The following is a 25,903-nucleotide window of genomic DNA, read 5'->3' as shown; positions in this document are numbered from 1 at the left end:
ACACACAGCGAGATATCACGTGGTGTTGCAACAGTGCGATGCGATGCCGGCCTCGGATGTGCTCGCTTACCTCTCATAAACCATGAAGAAGGAGAGTAGTTGACGTTTAAATCGTCCCAGCGAGTGAAAGGTCGAATGTGTGACAGTGAAGCAGCTCCATCAGCTGCAGACTTTTTCTTTTTTTTCCCCTCCTCCAATATGTTGCCACACGTTAATTCATGTCTCCGTCATCGTCCTCTTCATCGATTAGGTCCCGTTGATGTTCGGGTGTGTTCGTCGTGCATAAACATTGAGAAGGACCGCACATTTTCCTCCATACAGTCTCCCGCATGGGGAGGGGCGGGGTGACATCACTGGGGGCGTTAACGGAGGGGGCGGAGTTATAAAAGTATTTGCGTGCGCTCGTTTTTATTTACGGTAGGTCCCCGGGAAAAAAAAGTCACACACACTTCTGAGTGCAATCTAACCGAGTAACTAAATTTGTATTTACGCATAACTATAGATAATGTCAGTCTAAACTTTGATCATGTATACATTTTCAGCGTATGGACTTAATATTGGCTGTTTGGCCAACTTTACGAGATTTCTTGAAGGCATCATCATGCAGTACGAGACATGAAGAAACCGGAGTTTTGTTCGATTCCAGTTCATTCCCGTTTATATAGTTTCAATATAGATGCATTTAATCGGCATGTGCCGCACGATGTACAGTATTGTCTTACCGTACACGTTGGGGACGAATTGAGGGGAAGGAAAAAGACGAAGAGGACAGGGTTCGAATCCCGGACACGGCTAAGTCATGAATAACGTTACATTTTTTTGGTTCTTTTTTCCTTTCCTGCAAGTGTGACGCGTTACAACATATTAGTGTTACTTTAATTCAATAGACAATTGGTATACTAACTTGCATTTTACATAGTGTAAACTATATATACTTATGTCATTTTGACGGTGGGCATTTTATCTCGCAAGTAGCTCCATATGAATATATTGTATGTTTTTTACTTACGCTTAAATAAAAAAAAAGTCCCTTTTCATGAGGAAATTTTTTTCAAAAACATATATCAGTCCTCCAAACCGAAAAGAAAAAGAAAAACGTTTTTACACAACAGATAACACAACCTACAACCTATTTGGAGGTAAACGATGGACTCGTGGAGACGATTGGCTGTCACGTGCAGCGCATTGTCCCAGCGTGAAATGTGATTGGCTCTCCAGTCAGGCTGGTGACGTAACTGGGCACGAGCCTCCATCTAAACAACTAAAATGTGTTTGTTTACTTGCTAAATGAGTAAAACACGTAATTGTTTTAATCCAATTATTCGTGTTGCTTCATGCATATAATGTGTTAATTTAAAACATGAAATGGTTCTGTAATTGTAGTAAAATCTATTGGTTGTCGTCAGCGACCTAACGGGCCAGTGGCGCAATGGATAACGCGTCTGACTACGGATCAGAAGATTCCAGGTTCGACTCCTGGCTGGCTCGAATTTTTAAAAACAATTTTTAGAATTAGACGATTGGTTAAAGATTTTACTTCATGTTAAACCCCCCAAAAACAATAGTCGATCAATAACGGTACTGCTTTCTAACCAGTATTTGTGTCTTGGCATACATAAATGCCCACAAAGTAATGCATGACTGCCTCCTGCTGGTTACCCTGCATCATGAATGAAGTACATCCATCCATCCATCCATTCTACCGCTTATTCCCTTCGGGGTCGGGGGGGGGGGGGGCGCTGGAGCCTATCTCAGCTACAATCGGGCGGAAGGCTGGATACACCCTGGACAAGTCGCTACCTCATTGCAGGGCCAACAAGTACATATTAATTTAAAAAAAAAAAGTAAATTCTCATCGTGGATGACTGCATGCTTATGCTTATTAACATAGACTACAATACAGCAAAAATAAGCAAAGATCAGAAATTTTGTGAGCAAATATGTTAAAACTGGAAATGTATCTGAAAAACTATGTTATTAAATCATAAAGGAAAGAACACACTGATATTGGTTCATTAATTGTTAAATCATTAATTGTTAAATCACACAGCTTAGAAAAGGTGAAAAAAAACCTAAAATGTTTGTTTATAAATGAAAACGTATTCTCTGGATAGCTGGGGGTGGGTCAATGAGAACATAATTGAATAGTATGGCTCAGTGATTGGACAGAATGATGGTCGGAATACAGCTCAGTGATTTGTTAATACACTATATTGCCAAAAGTATTTGGCCACACATCAGATGATCAATGATCAAAATCAGGTGTCCTAATCACTTGGCAGGAGCTCAGTGATTTCCAGCGTGGAACTGTCATAGGATGCCACCCGTGCAACAAATCCAGTCGCGAAATTTCCTCGCTCCGAAATATTCCAAAGTCAACTGTCTGCTTTATTATAAGAAAATGGAAGAGTTTGGGAACAACAGCAACTCAGCCATCAAGTGGTAGGCCACGTAAACTGACAGAGAGGGGTCAGCGGATGCTGAAGCGCATAGTGCAAGGAGGTCGCCGACTTTCTGCAGTCAGTTGCTACGGAGCTCCAAACTTCATGTGACCTTCCAATTAGCCCACGTACAGTACGCAGAGAGCTTCATAGAATGGGTTACCATGGCCGAGCAGCTGCATCTAAGCCATACATCACCAAGTCCAATGCAAAGCGTGGGATGCAGTGGTGTAAAGCACATCGCCACTGGACTCTAGAGCAGTGGAAACACATTCTCTGGAGTGATGAATCCCGCGTTTCCATCTGGCAATCTGACGGACGAGTCTGAGTTTGGAGGTTGCCAGGAGAACGCTACATTTTGGACTGCATTGTGCCGAGTGTGAAATTTAGGAGAGGAGGAATTATGGTGTGGGGTTGTTTTTCAGGAGTTGGGCTTGGCTTCTTAGTTCCAGTGAAAGTAACTTTGAATGCTCCAGGATATCAAAACATTTTGGACAATCCCATGCTCCTAACCTTGTGGGAACAGTTTGGAGCGGGCCCCTTCCTCTTCCAACATGACTGTGCACTAGTGCACAAAGCAAGGTCCATAAAGACATGAATGACAAGAGTCTGGTGTGGATGAACTTGACTGGCCTGCACAGAGTCCTGACCTGAACCCGACCTTTGGGATGAATTAAAACGGAGACTGAGAGCCAGGCCTTCTCGACCAACATCAGTGTGTGACCTCACCAATGCGCTTTTGGAAGAATGGTGGAAAATTCCTATAAACACACTCTGCAACCTTGTGGACAGCCTTCTCAGAAGAGTTGAAGCTGTAATAGCTGCAAAAGGTGGACCCACATCATGTTGAACCCTATGGGTTAGGAATGGGATGGCACTTCAAGTTCATATGTGAGTCGAAGCAGGTGGCCAAATACTTTTGGCAATATAGTGTAAATAATGGCTGTCTCAGTCACCCATTGTTTCATACATAGTAAAAAAAACAAAACACAAAAGGATTTTAAAGAACGCATTTCCTTTGATCAATATTAGCAAGCACATACACACTTCGAAAGAAAACACATGTAAGCTTGGCCAAGAGCACATAATGTATTTAATATAGCACACACATGTCTGATCATTATAAACTACAAATGTAAGGTATGACATGATGAATCAAACTACATACTATAGGCATGTTCCACAGCAATCAATTAATATTCATGAGGCTGCTGTTGTACAAGGTTAAATACATGAAACTGGTGTTATACATATGAATATAGGCCCAAAACATACACATCCTAAAAATATAGCATTCTTGCCAATACATTAGAAATTCCAACAGGTGCCTAGAAAATAAACAATCTGAATATCTAAGTGCTTCTCAGAATGATGCTATACTAACCTACTGTCGCTATCCTGTCCTCTGCATTGTTTACATGATATACCATTTTGAATATTGCAAAAGTTTTGCACAAGGAAGACAAATTCTGCTTTTGTGCAGCTCGACCCAGAGTCCGTTCAGGAGTCATGGGGAAGCCTGAGCCTATTCCAGGCCGTGGACTTGTCACCACTTAGAAGCACGTAAAGTTACACCGAAAGGCGCTGTAGAGTCTGCTTCCAAGTTATTACACCAACAATGGTGAATAAATAATAGCTAATCTGTTTGTTACTTTTGCACTTGACCCAAGTCTACTGTTACGCTTGTGTGTACTGCATATCAAATAAATACTTGCTCATTGTTATCTGCATGTTATTCCAAAAAGTACTGCATATTTTAGCGGGTTGGAGCAGCCGGGTAAAGTGGAAGCAGAAGAGTGAAAGGGGTGCACAGTATACACGCTGACAATTTGATCACTGTTATTACAGTCTACCTTAACAAGGGACAATAGTGCAGAAATGCAGCATGGGTGTACTTAAGAGCAGCGGTTGCTTGCTATACAAGCTGCACACTGGCTACTCTATGATATGTTCAAGTGTCATTTCTGCAGTGTTGTCTCTTGAGAAGACAAAATAAGTTTGCTTTTTTTTTGCTTTTTTTTTAAAATATGTTTGCTGCAATATTACTTCGTTACCAGGTCTCTTAAAGGCTTTACAAAACCAACTCTCACAACACCAGACATCAAACAACCAATCCTCTACAACAAGAATTGTGCCCCACCCACCACTTGTGACAGTTCCCCAAAACGTCCACCAGGTGTCTCTCTTCCCCCACGCGACAGTGCGTGTTAAAAGGAGGTGCTGCTGGCCATAGAGGAGGAGCTGCCTGGCTCGATGTGCTTGAGATGGCAGGAGTGGCAGAGAAGGTGTCCGTTCAGAGGGTAGCAGCGGTGACCCTCCTCGTCATTCAGCTCCATTTTGCAGTCCTGGAAAACCAAAATCATATCCACTGAACTTTGGAATATAGTAATATTATATTACATAAAGACAGTTGACTGCGGCAGGGAGCTAAAAGATGCAGTTAGGTAAAATTAACGAGAGTGCTGATGAGTCTTTGCACACATGCTGCTCAGCTCTGTGGCACAATTACTGTCAAGGCTGTAATTAAGATGGGGGATCGTTATGACGTCTAATCAGGAGTGTCGGTGCCTGCTGATGATGCAGAGGAGTGTGCCGAGTTGTTACCCACCTCGCAGTGATAGCATTCCACGTGATAGTCTTTGTCCATGGACACAACACGCACTGTTTCATCAGAGCCCTGCTGGGACATAAACAGAATGTTGATATCAGGGGTGTCCTCACTTGTATCTGCCTTTTTCTTCTCAGCCTGACAAAGTCTGCACACACACTTTTTGCAACCTTAAAGCTTCAAGAGTGTTTATTTGACTTTTGAGCAGAGTCGCTTCAAGCTGCGACATCATTCTTTTGTATTTCCTTGCAGTTTTCCCAAATCTACTCCTGGGACACCAGATGGACATCTGCCATCTAAAGAGGCTTCTGGAGAAGAGTTTTTCAACAGGATTATTGTTATCGCGCTCGTGTTGAATGCACTCAAAAAGTACTCATAAACACAGAAATCTTTTGACTATGTTGTTTTTTTAATAATTAAACTAAATAGACACATTGGGCAGCATGGTGGCACAGGGGTTAGTGCATTCGTCTCACAATACGAAGGTCCTGAGTTAAATCCCGGGCTCGGGATCTTTCTGTGTGGAGTTTGCATGTTCTCCCCGTGACTGTGTGGGTTCCCTCCGGGTACTCCGGCTTCCTCCCACTTCCAAAGACATGCACCTGGGGATCGGTTGATTGGCAACACTAAATGGTCCCTAGTGTGTGAATGCGAGTGTGAATGTTGTCTGTCTATCTGTGTTGGCCCTGCGATGAGGTGGCGACTTGTCCAGGGTGTACCCCGCCTTCCGCCCGAATGCAGCTGAGATAGGCTCCAGCACCCCCCGCGACCCCGTAAGGGACAAACGGTAGCAAATGGATGGATGGAAATAGACACACTGTTAGAAAAGCCACTATTTTGCATGTTTTGTGTTTTTTATGCTTCGCTGATAGTGTTTAAGTCTTAGTAATTGCTAACTTTTATAGTTTGAAATACTGTTATTTACTGTAGCACTTTAAGATTCATTTAAATGAAAAGTGCGTAACAAATAAAATCTGTTATTATTATTTATTATTTCTGGCAGGCGTTGTGGCGTCCTATTCTCCTCAGCAGTCCTTGACCGCACCATAAAAACACCTGCGGCTCAGACAGCACAGCTGGTAGGTTCAATGTACACAATTGAATATCCTAGTTGCTCAGACAGTAATGTGTTTATATAAATTCAGATTGGGGTATGTCCTTTCTTAATGGGGAAATACGTTAATGCCTCTTGTTTTCATGTTAGCATTTAAGCTAGCATTTAAGCAGTCTGTGAGTTTATCAAAGCGCAGTTATCAATTACGGTTGTTCTGAATTATTTACTCGAAACGTTAATATTAACCATCGGGAGTTTTATCGTGGTTATCATTAATACTGTTTATCATTACATCTCTACTTACAGTAGACTTTTTTAAACTATGTTTTTCTGTTCTCACTGCAATTCTTTCCACAAATTTAAATATATTTAAATTAGAGATGTCCGATAATGGCTTTTTTGCCGATATCCGATATTCCGATATTGTCCAACTCTTAATTACAGATTCCGATATCATCCGATACCGATATATACAGTCGTGGAATTAACATATTATAATGCCTAATTTTGTTGTGATGCCTCGCTGGATGCATTAAACAATGTAACAAGGTTTTCCAAAATAAATCAACTCAAGTTATGGAAAAAAATGCCAACATGGCACTGCCATATTTATTATTGAAGTCACAAAGTGCATTTTTTTTTTTTTTAACATGCCTCAAAACAGCAGCTTGGAATTTGGGACATGCTCTCCCTGAAATAATCCTGATACCCACTACAACTATGGGAAATACTGTACTTTGACTTTCACAAAGTGAAATGAGGAGTGCATGAGGAGGTTGAGGTGGGCGGGGTTGAGGTGGGGGGGTAGGGGGTAGCGGGTAGTGTATATTGTAGCGTCCCGGAAGAGTTAGTGCTGCAAGGGGTTCTGGGTATTTGTTCTGTTGTGTTTATGTTGTGTTACGGTGCGGATGTTCTCCCGAAATGTGTTTGTCATTCTTGTTTGGTGTGGGTTCACAGTGTGGCGCATATTTGTAACAGTGTTAAAGTTGTTTATATGTTCACCCTCAGTGTGTCCTGTATGGCGGTTGACCAAGTATGGATTGCATTTACTTGTGTGTGTGTGAAAAGCCGTAGATATTATATGACTGGGCTGGCACGCAAAGGCAGTACCTTTAAGGTTTACTGGTGCTCTGTACTTCTCCCTACGTCCGTGTACACAGCGGCGTTTTGAAAAGTCATACATTTTACTTTAAGAAACTGATACAGATAATTTCTAAACCGATACCGATCATTTCCGATATTACATTTTAAAGCATTTATCGGCCGATAATATCGGCAGTCCGATATTATCGGACATCTGTAATTTAAATACATATTACCACTGATACAACACACTATAGTTTAGACATGGCACCCTAATCACTGTACCTTGAAACATGAATACAAATATCATATTAAGATAGCTAGCAATTATCGCTCTAATTGCCAGCTAACCATTAGGGCGCTAGTAACCGGCTATCTTTTAGCGGCGCTACACAGTCGTCCCTCACCACGTCACACTTCAAAGTTTGCAGCTTAACACTTTCTCGTAAATGTTTTTCAACAAATGTTTTGACCTAAATAAAGCATTTTCAAGTATAAAATGGCTTACTGAACAACAACATCATACTTCAATAGTATTGCCCACTAATTGAGATCCAACTAATCAGTGTGCTGTTCAGAATTGTGTCCACTGACTGGCTGAGTATTACTATATTGTCTTAAACTAGTATAAAGGTGACTATGTGGGTGTTATTTCATGTCTAGAGAGCTCTCATAATCTTGTTAACGGATTTTAATAGGTCGTAAAGAGGTTGCTTATGCTCTATATATGGAAATATTTGATGTATATCTAATGATTCCTACTTTGCAGAAATATATTTACCACAGAACCGTATTATTTTATTATCTTAGTATTGCACAATAACAACATTTTGGGGTCTTTGTCCCGGAAAACGTTCAAGACCCCTGTTCCATAGTAAAAACCTCCTAAAGAACTACTCAATGGGTTATGTAAGTGTGCACACACACACACACACACACACACAAACACACACACATGCACACACAACCTCTACCCAACATAAAGGCCTCACTAAAAAGGGTCAGAGGGCACATTCCAACAAAGTCAGTGCTAATTTTGGACATTTGGTTGATTTTGTCCAGCTTGTCACGCACCTTCCTTCCTAACAAAACTTGTGTTTTGTGGCACATGCACTAAAGTCCCACTGACAGTCTCATTGTTGACTTAAAGTGGTCGCATCCTGCTCATTTTAGGGGCTTTGGATCCTAGTGGAGAGGTACAGTAAGTTTATTTTAATAAAATACTCCATCAATCTCAAAGTTGTGCTTACAGGTTAAATCTGCACAATAATTGGATATTTCATATAATTGTACAAATATCGGCAACCTCGGCGTTGAACTGTGCTTTGTTCTCATAACAGAGAAGCGCTGACCACGAGGTACCGGTAGGTCTTTAGCTCCCCGGAAAACAAAACAATTTCCCATTGTTGTCATACTCTAGTTTAGATACACAATTTTTCCACCTGCCATTTTCAAGAAAAGGTGACAAGTGGTACCGAACAGAGGTCGCCATTTACTGCCGAATGTACACTTTCTGGTTCGGTACAGCTGCATACCGACCCAAATAGGAATGCATGTATTCATCCCGTTCCTAGTGGATGAACACACACTGAGGGACCTATTGTACCATTTCAGCTGAAGTGTTTGTGAAGTTACTCACATTTTTCTTATTTGTATTATTATTCCATCCAGCCTGTGGACACGCCCCCTCCGAATAAATTAGACTTAAGTCGCAAATGAAGGTGGGTTCATTATCATTACAAACTAAACCTTTTTTTCTTGGTAGTGTGAAAAATGGTGGAACATGGAGTTTTACCAACACTTATGAATGTCATTGAAATCCATGAAAGCAATAACACTTCAAATTTGAAAAGCCTTAATCGATCCGGCAGTGCTTGTCATGTGTATGTGTGTCGCCATGGTGATGTAGTGTGTGAATGTACGCTTCTTTTTCCTGGCTGGATGGGAATAATAATCCATGGATGAAACCATGTTTCACTTGTTAGTATAACCACCCTGATGTTGTTTGTGATGTTCTCTTTGATACAAATGTTTGTGAAGACGTGACACGTTAGAGAGGCTTAGGAAACAGGTGTGTGTGCGCGTGTATGTGTGTGTGTGTGTGTGTGTGTGTGTGTGTGTGTGTGTGTGTGTGTGTGCAGGGAAGCATGACAGTTTGATATTACCTGTCAAAAAATCTATGTAATTAATTGATAGACACTACATTATGAATTTTCAACATCCGTTAGTACCAGGATGTTCAAACGCGACCGATATACGGGTGGTCCTCTTCCGCTGTGGTCACTTTTGGATAGTTAATACAGATCGGCAATATGGTGCTTTTATTCTCATCTCAATGGATGTTTGCAGGTGTCTCGATTGAAGCGTTCCGTAAAGAGTTGATCGTTTTTTGGAAGTTTCTTTTACATATTATTACATGTGGTGTACACTGCATCCGAACTTCAAGTGCAATATAACGTTTCACCTTCCGGAACTGGACTTGTTCCAGCCTCAGAAGCGTGTAAGAACAAAAGTACTTAAGTCGACGGGAAAATACACGGAAGGCCAGGTTTGACAGGGAACGCCCACATTTAAAGGTCGCTTCACCCATAGTCGGCATCTTGGATGTTGGCGCGCACTGACAGACTTAAGTCAGGGGGAAGAATGACACACGGCCAGAATCAAATTTGTGTTTCTTATGCTTGTGTGACAATCATTGGTACTTTAATCTTAATCTTTAATCTTCACTGATAGTGTTTTAGTCTTAGTATTTTTTTAATCTTTTTAATGGCTAAGATTGTATTGTTTTAAATATTGCTTTGTACTGCAACACTTTATGATTTATTTACATGAAAAGTGTGTAAAAAATAAAATCTATAATTATTACTCATTTTTTTTGGCAGGCATTATGACGTTCTACTCTGTTTAACGGTCAATGAATGCACCGTGAAAACACCTCTGTAAAGAACAAAAGAACACAGCTTGTAGGTTCAATGTGCACAATTGAATATTTTAGTTACTCAGACAGTAATGTGTTTATATACATTTAGATTGGGGTTTGTCCTTTTTTAATGGAGAATGATGTCTTTTGTTTTCATGTTAGCATTCAAGCTAGCGAGCTGGCGCCAGTCAGTCCTAGAGTTTATCAATGGGCAGTTATCAACCGCGGTTTTTTGAAAATGTAATTGTAACCGTCGGAAGTTTTACCGTTGGTATCATTGATACCGTTTATCGTTACATTTTATATTGTATGACTAAAAACTTTGCAACAAAATGTCCTCGTACAGAACAGACCAATTGAAAGCCTTGACTACTGTTTAAAAACATTGCCAGCTACCAAAACAACTCAAGAAGAGTTTGGCTGTTCGTGGTTTTGGAATCTGACTAGTAAAAATCAATGCTTCCAAAAAAGTAACATGCTTCTCTTAACTGCATGTGCCAAGATCTTTGCCGAAAACTCCAAGAAAGAAACACAAGCACACACAGACACACAACAACACACTTTACAAGTAGTGCAAAATGTTCCTCTGTGTTTGAAGTGAAGAAAAGAAGAGCTTTGGAAAATAAATTATATTTGTAACAAAATTTATTTTGCTTTTACTATAATTCCGATGTTGTATGACCATTTGTCAGCTGCCAAGTCACAATTTTTAATAGAAATCGTAAAAAGTGAATTGGCCAGTATGGAATGAGGTTTGAAACTGGTTTAAATAAGACAGAATATGCTCATCTTCAGAAGGCATTTCACTTTGAATTTCTGCTGTAGCTTGAGATTTGAGAATTTACTACTCAAAGCCATAGAGATGAAGAGAGATTTATAACTTCTTGGCTATAGCCTCGATATGATTTTAATTTCAATATTTGACATCATTACCTCGGATGGAAGGATGGGCTGGTTGCATGCAGCACATTTAGGCGCTAGGACCCTGTGGGAGGAAGTGAAGAACAAAATAGTTATTGTAGATTTACATGATAGGTACTGAAATGCTCACACTAGCTATTCCAAATATATAAATAAATATACACTTCCTTCTGTGCTTTATGTCTCTCCCAGCCTTTAAAGTTGAGCCTCAGTGTTTTTCTCTTAGGTCGGGATTTTGATTTGACTAAGCAGATGCCAGTTGTGCAGATGTGTTGGCGCCACCACAAACGTGATGGAGAAAAGACTTCCAAGTGTAGACAGGCCAGAGTACTAACCAGAGGTCAAACCGAGCCAACAGACAGAAATGCAGATTGACCCTCTGCGATATCTGAGACTGTGTTAGCCAAACTGTGGCCTATTTTACACCTGTTCCATAAATCTGACTAAAATATTTACGTGTAAAGTGCTGCCTCAGTTTTTGTTAGTCATCCGTTCCAAAGGGTTTTAATCTAACAAAGACCAAATCGTACAAAAACCAAAGCAGTTTCCACTAGTGCTGTTAAAGCTAACACGTGATCAATCACAAAAAAATATTATCATGTTATTCACGGCGGTGCGGGTTGTTATACGGTCAGTGATCAGGTCAATGCAAGGTGATTAAGGAGACTCAAACAAGTGTGCTCGGTGGCACAATTCACTTCAAAATACATCCTGACAAAACCTAAGATAAAACTGTTACCACATTTTGAGCACATACATTAAAAACATTCAAGTAAAACATTCAAAATTGTTTGTGTATGAAATTCTGACAAAAATACATGTGTCAAAGTTCATTTAAATTAGCTAATTAAGTGATTTACTGTGATTAATCATGATTAATCAAAAGTGTAACTAATCTAATTCAAGAAATTAATAGTTTGACAGCACAAATGTTCCCATAAGAAACAATCTTAATACAATTCATCAGCACAATTGATACTTAAACCTTGGAATTTAAAAACGTAATAATGTTATTCTGTGTTCAACATGTGTTGAATGTGTTTCTTAATTTTAGCATTAATTTTCCAAGGGATAGAAATTAGCCATTGGCTAAAATGTCATATATTTGCATGTCAAAAGTTAATTATTATGCATTGTCCATTTAAAAAAAATAAACTAAATCTACAGGTAAATCTGAAAAATATAAACACAAAACTAATTTTATACAGAAAAACTATGGTTCCACATGAAGAAAAAATATAAAATACAAACAAATGATGGATAAATTAACATTTAACAGAACTTTTACCTTTATTGAAGACTTAATGGCGAATATACTGATGAGCGAAAAAGGGGGAGGTGTACCTACTTTTTCTTTTTAATTCAACAGTGTTTCTCACCTTCTTTATCAACGTGCTTTGATGTGTTTTGTGGCAGATGCACTAAAGCTGACTGACAGTCTCTTTGTTAACTTTATTTGGCCCCATGGTGGTTTATTTTGCAATAGTACTCAATAAAAAAAAACACAAAGAGTGAGTCCCAACATGTGGTATTTTTTGTTTGGGCACTTGACTCCGTGGAATGATACGAGGGCAAACGGACTAGTTTCTTATGGGCAATATTTAGCCGTACGATAACTGAAACTGTGTGTGAAAAACCGGGGCGACATTTTCATAGAACACTGAATCGTATGCCAAGTAGTGGGTAAGAAAACAAAGGTACCACTGTATTGTGAAATATTGCAGTCTTAGTGGTTAAAGTTATCCAAGGGGGTGTATCCCAACACATACACACGGATTCCACTAACAATCTGTGCACTTCTGCGCAATTCCAAGTGGATTAACGTAGTGCTGGATAACAATGGTGCTCACACTAAACATGCACACCATGCACACACTTTGGACATGATCACTGAGATGTGTACTCATTAGACACTAATGCCATTTTTGTAGAATTGTAAATCAACACTGACTACACAAAAATATATCCAAGTTTCATTTCTATAGTATTGTCCCAAGGAAAATGGTTGCTGAAATGTGGTGTGTAAGTAAGCACTTTTATAAGAGGTGCTTGAGTTTACATTTCACATGCTGTGTTTGCAGCTCAAGTGTCTACAGCATCACACAAAACATTGATTTTTGTTTCCCTCAGAGCAAACTCAAACTGTGAGTGGAAAGAGTGATGCTCACCTGTGGTAATCTTTAACACAGTATATCTTATTCTCAGTGTCCACAGTAAAGGGAACGCCGTCAAGACTCTCATTACAGATAACACAACGAAAACAGCCCGGGTGATATGACCTCCCGAGGGCCTGCAGGATCTGGAGACACAGAATTGGTGAAGGATATTATTTTACACATTTTGCATTGACAAGAATGTATTGTATAGTATATACGGAAAGACCACCTGTTGTGTGTTTTCGCTAAACACTTACCATGTCCATTATCAGGTGACCACACGCGTTGCACTTGTCTGCTGACTGCTGGAAACCTGAATACTTTAAGCAGAGACAAGATGACAGTCAGGGCTTCCAAGACAAAGAACCAAAGTAGTGTGTGGTTTAGCCAACGTGGTTGTTGCATAACTTCTGACATAAAATGCCTTGTATTCTGAGGGACACATTTATTAGAAAACATTCTCCCAGTCAGTGCGGTGAGGTTTCTGGGAATTGACTAGCACAGGGGTCGGCAACCTTTACCACTCAAAGAGCCATTTTGGCAAGTTTCACAAATTAAAGAAAATAATGGGAGCCACAAAAAAAAATTTTAAATTTAAAATGAAAAACACCGCATACAAAGCTTAAATTGCTTTGTGCTATATTAACTAGGGGTCTCAGACACACGCACCGGCACGCACTTTAATATGGAAATTTGATATTAGTGCGGCCCGCGAGTTTTGAATGAATGGCGCTTGATAGCGTCATACTTACCAATCCTCTCATTATTTCCGGGAGACTCCCGACTATCAGGGCGTGATGGCACTGCTTTTGGCGCCCTCTACAGCCTGCCCAAACAGTGTACCTGCTAAACCACATGTAGAATGCAGCTTCAGCTTGCTCAAGTAAGTGACAGCAAGGCGTACTAGTTCAGCAGCCACACAGCTTACACTGACGGTAGCTGTATAAAACAACGTTAACATTGTTACGTTACAAATATGCGCCACACTTTGAACCCACACCAAAAACGAATGACAAACACATTTCTGGAGAACATCTGCACTGTAACACAACATAAACACAACACAACGAATACCCAGAATCCCATGCAGCACTAACTCTTCCGCTCAACCGACGCACGGAGGAGGGGGGGGGGGGGGGGTTGATGTGTGGGGGGGTTTGGTGGTAGCGGGGGTGTATAATCTAGACCGGAAGAGTTAGGGCTGCATGGGATTCTGGGTATTGGTTGTGTTGTGTTTATGTTGTGTTATGGTGGGATGTTCTCCAGAAATGTGTTCTTCATTCTTTTTTGGTGTGGGTTCACAGTGTGGCGCATATTTGTAACGTAACAGTGTTAAAGTTGTTTTATACGGCAACCGTCAGTGTAAGCTGTGTGGCTGATGAGTAAGTATGCTTTGCTGTCTCCCACGTGTGCAAGTAAAAGCTACATACAACATGTGGCCGGGCTGGCACGCTGTTTGTAAATGCTATAGAGAACAATTACTACAGTGCAATTAGGGCACGCCCGTAATTTAGTAATTAGAGTGTAAATAGGATTATATTTGCCCTGGGAGTTATCTAGGAGAGGCACTGAGATCCATAAGTCTCCTGGGAAAATCGGGGGGGTCGGCAAGTATGCAGCTGAGCCGCATCAGAGTGGTCAAAGAGCCGCATGCGGCTCCAGAGCCGCGGGTTGCCGACCCCTGGACAAGCACAACATCTCTGAATGTCAGTGCATGTCCATAGTGTCCATCTGGCAACGCCTTGATAACAAGATTGGTAGTACAATAATCTCAAACCAAAATGCAACAATGTTGTAAATTCAAGCGTGTGGTAACTCTGGATGGTTACCAAATTCTGTAGGTACTACCGGGTACCGATTTATGTCAAATCAAACAGTACCATATTTCGCTACTGATGTTGCACATGACGTCACGTCTGGTTCCAAACACTTGGCTGTGAGACATGCAGTCAGAGTGGACTCAGGCGGACTGCCTCGAGGTAATGTGACAATTTTTCATGCCAACAAAGCAAGAAGAAGTCGCTCAAAAGTACAGGAAGGTTCCACTTTTGAAAATGCGCTAGGTCGATGCAGATTTACATGCAATATACCATAGACATGCTACCGATTAGCAATTTTAAAATGGCGATTTCAACACCTTCAAATTTGGTCATGAAAACTACAGCTATGAAGCACGTTACAATCAAACAGCAAGTGTGTAATAAATACAATACTTATAGTTTAAACATGTTGTAGGACTCAACAACAACAAAAAGACAGACACATTCAGCTTAAAGGCAAAGACTACTTTCTGGCTAAGGCAACACACCAGAGTCAATACACTACTGCCATTTAGGGATGTAATGATATGAAAATGTCACATGATGGTTATAATGACCAAAGTTATCACGGTTATCATCAGTATTGTCACAAAATGTTTTTATTGAGTTTTATTTAAAAAAAATCTAATAAACAAATAAATAAGCAACAAACACACACACACACACAATATATTTTAGTAGGCAGAATAAACGTTAAAATATTGTTCTGGCTTCTAAGAGTGTTTATTTCAATGGTGAAGGTAAAACAGGGGTTGTTTGTCATGAAGAAAGACACCATGGGTCTTGTATTCGTGTTATCATTCAAGAAAGGCATCGACTACCGCACTAGCTGCTTCTCTAGGAAATTAACAAAATCACAGTTTCGTAAGTTTTTCAAAGTGCGGTAGTCAATCACACTTTTTCGATAATTAAAAGTTGAAACGATAATACTGAATGTAAGGAATTTTACCACAGTTCATCATTATAACAGTAATCTTTACTTCCTTTGGAACTGCATCTGAATGCAAATTCTACTAAGAAACCTTGCAAATGAGACTCAGAAGAGTAACAAAACAAGATTTAACAACTGAACAGCACAGGTATCATAATCAGCTCAGTGTTAAATGTCAAATGAATTTTTACAAGATTTATTATAAAACATTTAACATTCATTAAGACATGAACACACACAAAAGTACCAAAAATTGGTACCTGGAGTACCTGAATCGATTCCCAGTTAGTGGGATTTAGTACTGTATCTATTGAGTGTGACATGTAGCCATCTCAAGTGGTAACAGGTAGAATTTTCCGATGCAACTCAACAATGACTACAGTGCATTCTAACGGGCTTGGAGACATGTATTTCAAAGGTTTCTCATACAGTTTGACTGCACTAATGTGAGGACCTTGACACCCCTCCTAACACCCAATTAAATTTAGCAGCTCCTCAAGTTACTGACCCCAATCCAACCTCTCAAAAGGACACTGAATCAGAGGCATTAGATACTGAAAACTGTGCCATGAGGTCAAAGTGTTTAATTTTAAAGTCCAGACCTGACATATTAGGATGCGTTCTTGACGGGAAAATTTAAAGTTCATCTCATTATTTAATTATTATAGATAGGGCATCTTATTTAGTTCTATTGCTAGGACAAGTAATGACTCACCAGAAAGTCTTCTTCACAGAAAACCTTCCCTCCGACGAAGTAGAAGGCCTTTCCTCTCAGCCTTCGACCTGCAAACAGTATCGAAATGTTTGGATGTTTCACTCAAACAGGAACAAGAACGAAAAGGTGTCAAAACAGCACTGAACAGCCCTGAAAACCCTGCTGATTAATTGCAGCATTCAAAAATAATAGACCTTCATGCAATATTCAGCATATCCTGCTGTAGGTTTAACAAATGGTGATAAAGTGCTTTAGCTGAGGAACAGGGCAAGCTGCAGACAGAAAAGGAGCACATCTGGGTCTCGCGTGTAAGGAACATATTCACTGAATCAAATCACTGGACAGGTGCAAGAAGAAAACAATACGCCACTTTGGAATTCCCTGCAACAACGAGCCAGGACGTTGAACAACCTAGTGTACGTCTTGTCTCCTATGCTCTCTTCACATGCTGGGTGTACAGTACCCCCTTTTCTGTCTGCAGGCCGGCTCCCACTTTTACACACACTCCAAAGCCTGCACACTGCGCCTTTACATGGCCAGTCCAGCGTGAGCCCCACAGGAAGAGGGAACATTCTTTACATTTTCTGCGTGGGGAGGTGCAAGGAGGGGCGTCAGGAGAGAGGAGGGGCGAATCTGAGTGAACTTTATACGCATTATTTGCTCCAGTTCATCCTGTGTTTACAGAGAGCTATCAAATTGACTGGTCTGCACCTCCTTAAGAAAGACCGTAACATTAGCCCCGTTTACAGTGTCTATTCAAGCCGGGATTTATTTACCATTTTTCCAGGTCACTGTTTTAATGGCACTAGCACATAGAGTGCAGAATGTCAGGGTACTGAATGCTATCATACAAAATGCAATAGGCTTACAGTAATGATATTTAATGATATGGCCTAAAATCTATATCGTTAAATGTATCGCAGCCTCCTGCGATATATATCATATGTAAAAGATAATGTCATTATTTCAAAACAAAGGTTCTTAATTTGGCTGCTGACATATGCAGTAACCTCTTGAGTCATTTCCGGTTGTTCTATTTTTCAAAACTATTATTATTCTACGTTTTAATTTACTGTTCATAGCCGGTTACTTTCCTTTGTAACATGGATCGATCTACATTTCTGTTAAAATGTAGTTAGCATTTATTCTTATGTTGTTTCAATACTTTAGTTTTGGTTGGAACTACTAATGTGTATAGTAGTTTAATACCAAGTAGTTACTGGGGCAGTATTGGTCAGACAAATGCAGATAATAATACTTCATATTTTCAAGATAATTAAATGATTCAATTTTTGATCACATTTATAATCAGACCGGATGGTGGTGTTACAAAATCCATTATAATAATTTAATAATAATAATAATTTCTCCTCAGGAATTAATAAAGTACTTGTGATTCGGATTCTGATCCTGATTACATATGTAAATGATGGCCTACTATTTACTTTGATTTAAATCCTTTAGTTTTTACCCTTGAAGTTTTCCTGTCCCCGCGACCCCAAAAGGGACAAGCGGTAGAAAATGGATGAATGGAAGTTCTCCTGTGACCAGGAACATATTTCCTGAATTTGTAAACAAGAACAAAAGTGACAAAAGTTATTTGCTAAATAAAAATATTGATTTAACTATTGTAGTATCTAGCTATACTTGGTATCGTTACTGTCCATATTTGTATCGATTCGCCCACATTTGTACCGTAAATTCCGGACTATAAGGCGCTACTTTTTTCCTACACTTTGAACCCTGCGGCTTATAAAACGGTGCGGCTAATTTATTTTAATATTTAGCCATAATAAAAATGGTTTAACCAAAAAAAAAACAAGGAAGTACACTTAGAAGGTTTTTTTATTGTTTGCGCTTTGGCGCCATCTTTTGGACAATTTTGCTCACTGCAGGGGCTGCAGTGTCCTTCTATTTAGTGCTTTCAAACTGCAAGTAGAGTGACATTCTGTCTACTAGCCGTCCATAGCGTTTATACTCGTATAGATTCTTTATTCATCACTCCAAGCAACGTTTGTAAGTTTTACAGTATAACTAAAACTGTTTAAACTTACTAAACCGTCCCATGTGTGATGTCTGTAGGAGTGTTTTCACGCATATTTGTATGTGCTACTGTAATGTATTGAAGCTACGGTCGTTAGCATGAGCTAATATGATACGACGTTTACGAGAGTCTGTGTTAGTATTATTAACTTATAACGGCATAATTTTTGTATTTGTTGTATTTTTTCAGTTTCACAAATTCCACAGTAAACTCACCAAGACGTCACTGTGGACTTGATGAGTGTGTTTAGCTGGTTGCAGAGCTAGCTTCCGCAGCTAGTGGGTCCATGACAATGACCGGTTGTGTTTGAATGTCGTGTTACAGGCACCATTTGGAAACAATTAAGGTATGTAAAAAAAACCTTTACAGAATCTTTCTGTGTAATAACTCATTTCACAACGTATATATCTGCAGCTTATAGTCCTGTGCGGCCAATGTATGGAAAAATATTTTTTTCTTCTAAAATTTAGTGGGTGCAGCTTATATAGCGGTGCGATCTATAGTCCGGAAAATACGGTACATTTAAGCGCTTTAACCCAGCGGTTATCATATCCTCCTACGATGTGTAGTGTAGTGTAGCATGTCCTCCAGTGATGATACTTGTAAGTAGAGGTGGGAATCTTTGACCCCCTTACGATTCGATTACAATTACGATTCAGCAGCTACGATTCGATTAAAAATCAATTATTGATGCATCTTTAAATTTATGTATATAGATGCAGTTTTACATTTATTTTATTTTCACCAAATAAGTGTTTACGAATTTGCAACTTTTAAAAAACAGTGCATTTGTAATAAGAAATTCCCAACACATTTATTCAAGTCATGAAAATGTGTGCAAAACTACAACATAAGTGCCCTGTAATAAAGGAGCAGGTCGGATCTCTCTGTGAGGTGGCTCGCTGCAGTCAGCCACATTTTAGAACTGTCTGCATTACCGTATTTTTCAGACTATAAGTCACAGTTTTTTTCATAGTTTGGGTGCGACTTATTATCAGGAGCGACTTATGTGTGAAATTATTAACACATTGCCGTCAAATATCAAATAATATTATTTAGCTCATTCACGTAAGAGACTAGACGTATAAGATTTCATGGGATTTAGCGATTAGGAGTGACAGATTGTTTGGTAAACGTATAGCATGTTCTATATGTTATAGTTATTTGAATGACTCTTACCATAATATGTTACGTTAACATACCAGGCACGTTCTCAGTTGGTTATTTATGCGTCATATACTGTAACGTAAACTTATTCAGCCTGTTGTTCACTATTCTTTATTTATTTTAAATTGCCTTTCAAATGTCTATTCTTGGTGTTGGGTTTTATCAAAAAAAATTCCCCAAAAAATGCGACTTATACTCCATTGCGACTTACATATGTTTTTCCCCTTATTTATTATGCATTTTCAGCCGGTGCGACTTATACTCCGGAGCGACTTATACTCCGAAAAATACGGTACTTTTACAATAAATAAATCGATTATCGGTTAGACATTTACTTATCAATTTTATATTTGTCCATGTCCAAATTGCGATGCATCTAAAATCTTTTATTTCCCCCACCTCTACTTGTAAGAAACATAGGTAATTTGCCCCCACGAAGGGAAGTTATCCACTAAATGCTACATTGCGTTGAGAACGTGTTTGTTTGCTTGTCACTATTGGATTTGCGGGACACAGCTAGAATGTGTCATCATTATCACTAACGATGGTATTAAAAACGCTATATTGTGTATATCGTCTGTATCGCACAACCCTAAGGCTATGCTGTTACAGGGTTGAAACACCCCAACCCCTCAAAAATGAATAAAAACAGGTAATTGAATCAATTCTGTTATATTAGTGTCCGCCCTGAGATCGGTAGGTTGGAGTTCAAATCCCAGCCGAGTCATACCAAAGATTATAAAAATGGGACCCATAACCTCCCTGCTTGGCACTCAGCAACAAAGGGTTGGAGTTGGGGGTTAAATCACCAAAATGATTCCCGGGCGCGGCGCCGCTGCTGCCCACTGCTCCCCAAGGGGATGGGTCAAATGCAGAGGACAAATTTCACCACATCTAGTGTGTGTGTGACAATCATTGGTACTTTAATCTTAATCTTTAATTTATAGTGACAATAGTTTACTCTATGTACAGTATGCTTTCTTACTGTCACTTTCAGAGAACGTGTCTGAATAAAACTACTTTAATATTGTTTTTCAAAATAACTATTTCAAGATAGGAATAGTTGCATAAGTAGGGTCATGAGTTCTCCTCATTCAGCAGCTTTATCCACTGCTGCGTGCACTTTAAAATGTCAGATGGGCACTCAGGTGTGCAACGGAAGTGTGTTACACTTTCAGTACTGTTTTTTTTTTTTTTTTTTTTTTTTTTAACAATGAACTCAATTGTGGTTGTCATGCTGACTGAGCCGTTTGTTCTTCACCACTATTACTACATTGGTTCTGTTGCTGCTGTGTTCTGCCATGTCCTTTTCATGACTTCATATACATTGAGCTTCAAATGTCATTTTTAACCTGTTTTTCAAAGCATATTTTACATGTTTTGGGCCTAAATTTAGTGTTGAGTTTGGTTTTATTCATGTATTGTATGTATTAAACCGCAGTATTAGTCTTATTTTCTATTGGCATTATGTTGTGGCGGTGGCGATGGACAAATATTTACCAAGCACGACTTCCGTTTCCGTGACAATCTCAACTGACCGCCGTTTGGCAGTACAACTTTGATGGACTTCATCTTCAACTCCTGTCTCATCAACAACACATTTGCATGTTGGTGAGACTTTGACGCGAGCGATGTCGAACAACAACAGCTGGACGTAACATCGGAGTCGAGTCAGTGCAACAGTTCAGGCTAACAAGACTTCTATAAAATATCAGCAGCTGTTCAGCCAAAGTGGAGATGATCCCTTAAAGGCCTACTGAAATGAATTTTTTTTATTTAAACGGGGATAGCAGATCTATTCTATGTGTCATACTTGATCATTTCGCGATATTGCCATATTTTTGCTGAAAGGATTTAGTATAGAACAACGACGATAAAGATTGCAACTTTTGGTATCTGATAAAAAAAAGGCTTGCACCTACCGGAAGTAGCGTGACGTAGTCAGTTGAACATATACGCAAAGTTCCCTATTGTTTACAATGATGGCCGCATGAAGTGAGAGAGATTCGGACCGAGAAAGCGACAATTTCCCCATTAATTTGAGCGAGGATGAAAGATTTGTGGATGAGTAAAGTGCAAGTGAAGGACTAGTGGGGAGTTGAAGCTATTCATATAGGGAAGATGCTGTGAGAGCCGGGGGTGACCTGATATTCAGCTGTGAATGACTACAACAGTAAATAAACACAAGACATATATATACTCTATTAGCCACAACACAACCAGGCTTATATTTAATATGCCACAAATTAATCCTGCATAAAAACACCTGCGTGTTTGTTATGCTAGCTCCTAGCTCCTCTGCTAGCTCCTAGCTCCATAGAACACGCCAATACAATTCAAACACCTGATCAACACACACAATTACTCAGCCCAAAAGACCGTTTACCTAACCCAAGGTTCATAAAGCTTATATATTTTTAAAAAGTTACGTACGTGACGCGCACATACGGTCAAGTTATCGAATGTTTAGCAGCCAAGGCTGCATACTCACGGTACCTGATATTCAGCTGGGAATGACTACAACAGTAAATAAACACAAGACATATATATACTCTATTAGCCACAACACAACCAGGCTTATATTTAATATGCCACAAATTAATCCTGCATAATAACACCTGCGTGTTTGTTATGCTAGCTCCTAGCTGCTCTGCTAGCTCCTAGCTCCATAGAACACGCCAATACAATTCAAACACCCGATCAACACACACAATCACTCAGCCCAAAAGACCGTTCACCTAACCCAAGGTTCATAAAGCTTATATATTTTTAAAAAGTTACATACGTGACGCGCACGTACGGTACGGTACGTGTTATGCTAGCTCCTAGCTCCTCTGCTAGCTCCTAGCTCCATAGAACACGCCAATACAATTCAAACACATGATCAACACACACAATCACTCAGCCCAAAAGACCGTTCACCTAACCCAAGGTTCATAAAGCTTATATATTTTAAAAAAGTTACGTACATACGCAAAAAAAAGCCAAAGCTGCATACTCACAGTAGCACGTCTGCGTCTTTGTCATCCAAATCAAAGTAATCCTGGTAAGAGTCTGTGTTGTCCCAGTTCTCTACAGGCGTCTGTGTATCCAAATCAAAAGTCCTCCTGGTTAGAGTCTCTGTTATCCGAGTTCTTCCATCTTGACTGCATCTTTCGGGAATGTAAACAAAGAAGCGCCGGCTGTGTACTGTTGTGGCTGACTACGTTCGAAAAATACGTCCATTTCGCACCGACAACTTTCTTCTTTGCTTGCTCGGCTTCCTTCTCCATAATGCAATGAACATGATTGAAACAGATTCACGAACACAGATGTCCAGAATACTGTGGAATTATGAAATGAAAACAGAGCTTTTTCGTATCGGCTTCAATGTGGAAGGCATACCCGTGTTCGCCGGGCTACGTCACACGCATACGTCATCCTCAGAGGCGTTTCGAACCGGAAGTTTAGCGGCAAATTTAAAATGTCACTTTATAAGTTAACCCGGCCGTATTGGCATGTGTTATAATGTTAAGATTTCATCATTGATATATAAACTATCAGACTGCGTGGTCGGTAGTAGTGGGTTTCAGTAGGCCTTTAATGCACTCTATCCTGGACATCAATAACACAAGTTTGGCTTGACTGATGTGGAACGACAACGCATACACGCAATGCTAACACGGAATTCTAACATCACAGCTAATGACCGTAGCCCAAATGTCAAGTTATTGCAAATCAAGACACCCTGGTGGTTTAAGGAGATAGATGTCCCGTTGTAACCTAGAGGAATTACCCAGGATTTGATGAAGTAATTCCATGTCATGGCTGTGTTTTAGTGGCCAGGCTACGGCCACAGCAATGAGGTTAAGAGGATTTTTTGGGTTACTCGTGACTACTGTAATCCACAGTTGAACAAACTCAGTTACTACATTGAGTGAAATGAGTGTAATGGTGATTTTATGGGTGTTATTTCATGTTTCGAGGGCTCTAATTATGTTTACAAACGTATTTAAAAGGTTGGAGACAGAAATGCGTTAATCGTGGTGGGTTCTAATGAACCGCGAAAAACGAGGGCCGACAGTATGATCAATGAGAGCTATATTTCCCCACTGTTAGCGGTAACGCACTTTTTGTGTCTTTTTACGCATTAAAAACAGAAAGGACGCGCATTTCCGGAAGTCCGCGTGTCCCAGGGATGCAGATTTTTAATTTAAATTTTTATTTTTTTTATCGACTATCGCTTTCCGCCTGTGTTTTGTTTTGTTTATATTTCCGGGTCAAATTTCCGTCCCCATTTATTGCGTTTACTGGTCGTCTTCAAAGTAATGAACTTTCTGGTACAATTTCTTAAATTTTTATTCGCCGAAAGTTTTATCAATCACAAATACTGCCTCAGTTTGCACTCGGACAACTTTACCGCGAGGGGCCGTCAAAAGAAAGACTTCATGGCAAACACTAAAAGGTGAGTGTAAAGTCAACCTTTTTAACTTCATCCAGTGCCATGTCTCCAGTAAATGACTAAATGTTTTAGTCTTTGTGAGTCTATGGAAACTTCACTTTTATCTCCCGCTGGATCGACATCGTTCGAGGATGGAGACAGGCTAGCTGTTAACTTCAAGCTAACCAGCACCCGACCAGACTCCTCCACCCCAAAAACATACTTTGCAGGTCAACAAACAGGCAAATATGTGCCTATTGAAAGGCACATATTTGAAAAAACTAAAAAAACTTTAAATTGACGGATAGTTCTGAAGTTGATGTAGACTCTAGAACCAAACTACGGCCCGCGGGCCGGATACGGCCCCCCAGCGTCCAAAATCCGGCCCGCGGGAAGTGACAAGTAAAAAAAAATATATATATATATATATATTTTTTTTTTATTATTATTTTTTTTTACATTTGTTCTTACTAGTCCATTTTCTACCGTCTCCTAGCCACTCAGGCAAGTCATACTGTCTAAAAATGCAGTTTACCATCGATAACGTGACATGCAGCAAGTGCGCTCTTTAAGTCAATTAGTGCGCGAGGAATATACACTACCGTTCAAAAGTTTGGGGTCACATTGAAATGTCCTTATTTTTGAAGGAAAAGCACTGTACTTTTCAATGAAGATAACTTTAAACTAGTCTTAACTTTAAAGAAATACACTCTACACCAGACCTGGGCATTCTGCGGCCCGTGGGCCGCATCCGGCCCTTTGTGCGTCCCTGTCCGGCCCGCGTGAGGCCAATTATAAATTACAAAATACATTTTAAAAAGTATCTATGTCGAGTGTGCAATACAACGGTGCTGCTTTTGTTTTGAAAATCGTTATTTGTATTACTTCCGTGTGGACGTATGCGTGATTGTGAGTGAATGTGAACAACTGCAATTACAAAATAAAGTTGAAAAAACATCTATGTCCTGCGCGCAATACAACTGTGCTGCTTTTATTTTGAAAAGTATTATTTATGGGCGTGTGTCCGTGTGTAACCTGCGAGTGAAGGTGCACATGCAGCGACAAGTGATGCACGGTTTACACCCGAGACGCCAAAAAGAGAAAAGTTGATGAGGAATGCCGTGTTTTCAACAACACATGAACTGCAAAGCAACGTCCCCTCACCTAAGGTGCGTGCCTGCGCAATTGCGCACTGCTCAAGCGTCCGCTGCGCGCTGCAAGTATATGCCGCGCAACAAATCAAATCCCATCTGAATTATAAACAAAATAAACATATTTATTCTATGGAATTTTGCAATGCAACTCTGAGTGACAGTGACAACAAGCGGCCCTAACGGTGTTCGTCAACACCGTTCAATTGAACACCGTTCAATTATTGTAACGTCTATCGAGATGCTTCGAGGACAGGAATTATATCGATCACTTTATTGAACAAAACTGTTTATATTCGGACATAACCACACCAAAAACATGAGTAAAACACTTCTATCTCGAAAAACTAGTCATTTTCTGCCGTACAAACCAGGCCAAAACCAACTTGTCATCTGTCACCAACACGCATAGCACTAAACCACTGGTGCGTTTAAGGCCACACAAAAAGTCGGACAACTCAAACACCACACA

At 39.8% G+C, this 25,903-nt stretch overlaps 2 protein-coding genes and 1 non-coding gene across 5 annotated transcripts in view; 1 reads left to right on the top strand and 2 right to left on the bottom strand.

Annotated features, from left to right (window-relative positions):
* deptor (DEP domain containing MTOR-interacting protein) overlaps positions 1–1,030 on the bottom strand; it is an 86,282-nt gene extending 85,252 nt beyond the window's left edge. For both annotated transcript variants that reach the window (XR_009827758.1, XM_062063072.1), the window contains exon 1: positions 71–1,030. Coding sequence is in view for 1 of the 2 variants with exons in the window: in XM_062063072.1 (XP_061919056.1) it covers positions 71–84 (14 nt within the window). In the remaining variant the exon portion in view is untranslated. The remainder of the gene's footprint in view (positions 1–70) is intronic.
* Positions 1,031–1,415: 385 nt separating this feature from the next.
* Positions 1,416–1,488, top strand: trnar-acg (transfer RNA arginine (anticodon ACG)). Its single transcript has one exon. It is a non-coding gene; the product is annotated as a tRNA-Arg (tRNA).
* Positions 1,489–4,430: 2,942 nt separating this feature from the next.
* limd1a (LIM domains containing 1a) overlaps positions 4,431–25,903 on the bottom strand; it is a 69,747-nt gene continuing 48,274 nt past the window's right edge. The window contains exons 3-8 of one of the 2 annotated variants that reach the window (XM_062063070.1): positions 16,650–16,717; positions 13,441–13,503; positions 13,196–13,326; positions 11,040–11,091; positions 5,050–5,121; positions 4,431–4,786 (exon numbers count right to left, since the gene is read on the bottom strand). In XM_062063070.1, the coding sequence (XP_061919054.1) occupies positions 4,649–4,786; positions 5,050–5,121; positions 11,040–11,091; positions 13,196–13,326; positions 13,441–13,503; positions 16,650–16,717 (524 nt within the window). In that variant the 3' untranslated portion in view covers positions 4,431–4,648. The remainder of the gene's footprint in view (positions 4,787–5,049; positions 5,122–11,039; positions 11,092–13,195; positions 13,327–13,440; positions 13,504–16,649; positions 16,718–25,903) is intronic. The other variant, XM_062063071.1, reaches the window with a different exon arrangement.

The sequence above is a fragment of the Entelurus aequoreus genome, linkage group LG11 (assembly GCF_033978785.1).
Source record: "Entelurus aequoreus isolate RoL-2023_Sb linkage group LG11, RoL_Eaeq_v1.1, whole genome shotgun sequence".
In the NCBI taxonomy this organism is placed as follows: domain Eukaryota; kingdom Metazoa; phylum Chordata; class Actinopteri; order Syngnathiformes; family Syngnathidae; genus Entelurus; species Entelurus aequoreus.
This window is presented reverse-complemented; position numbering and strand designations above follow the sequence as displayed.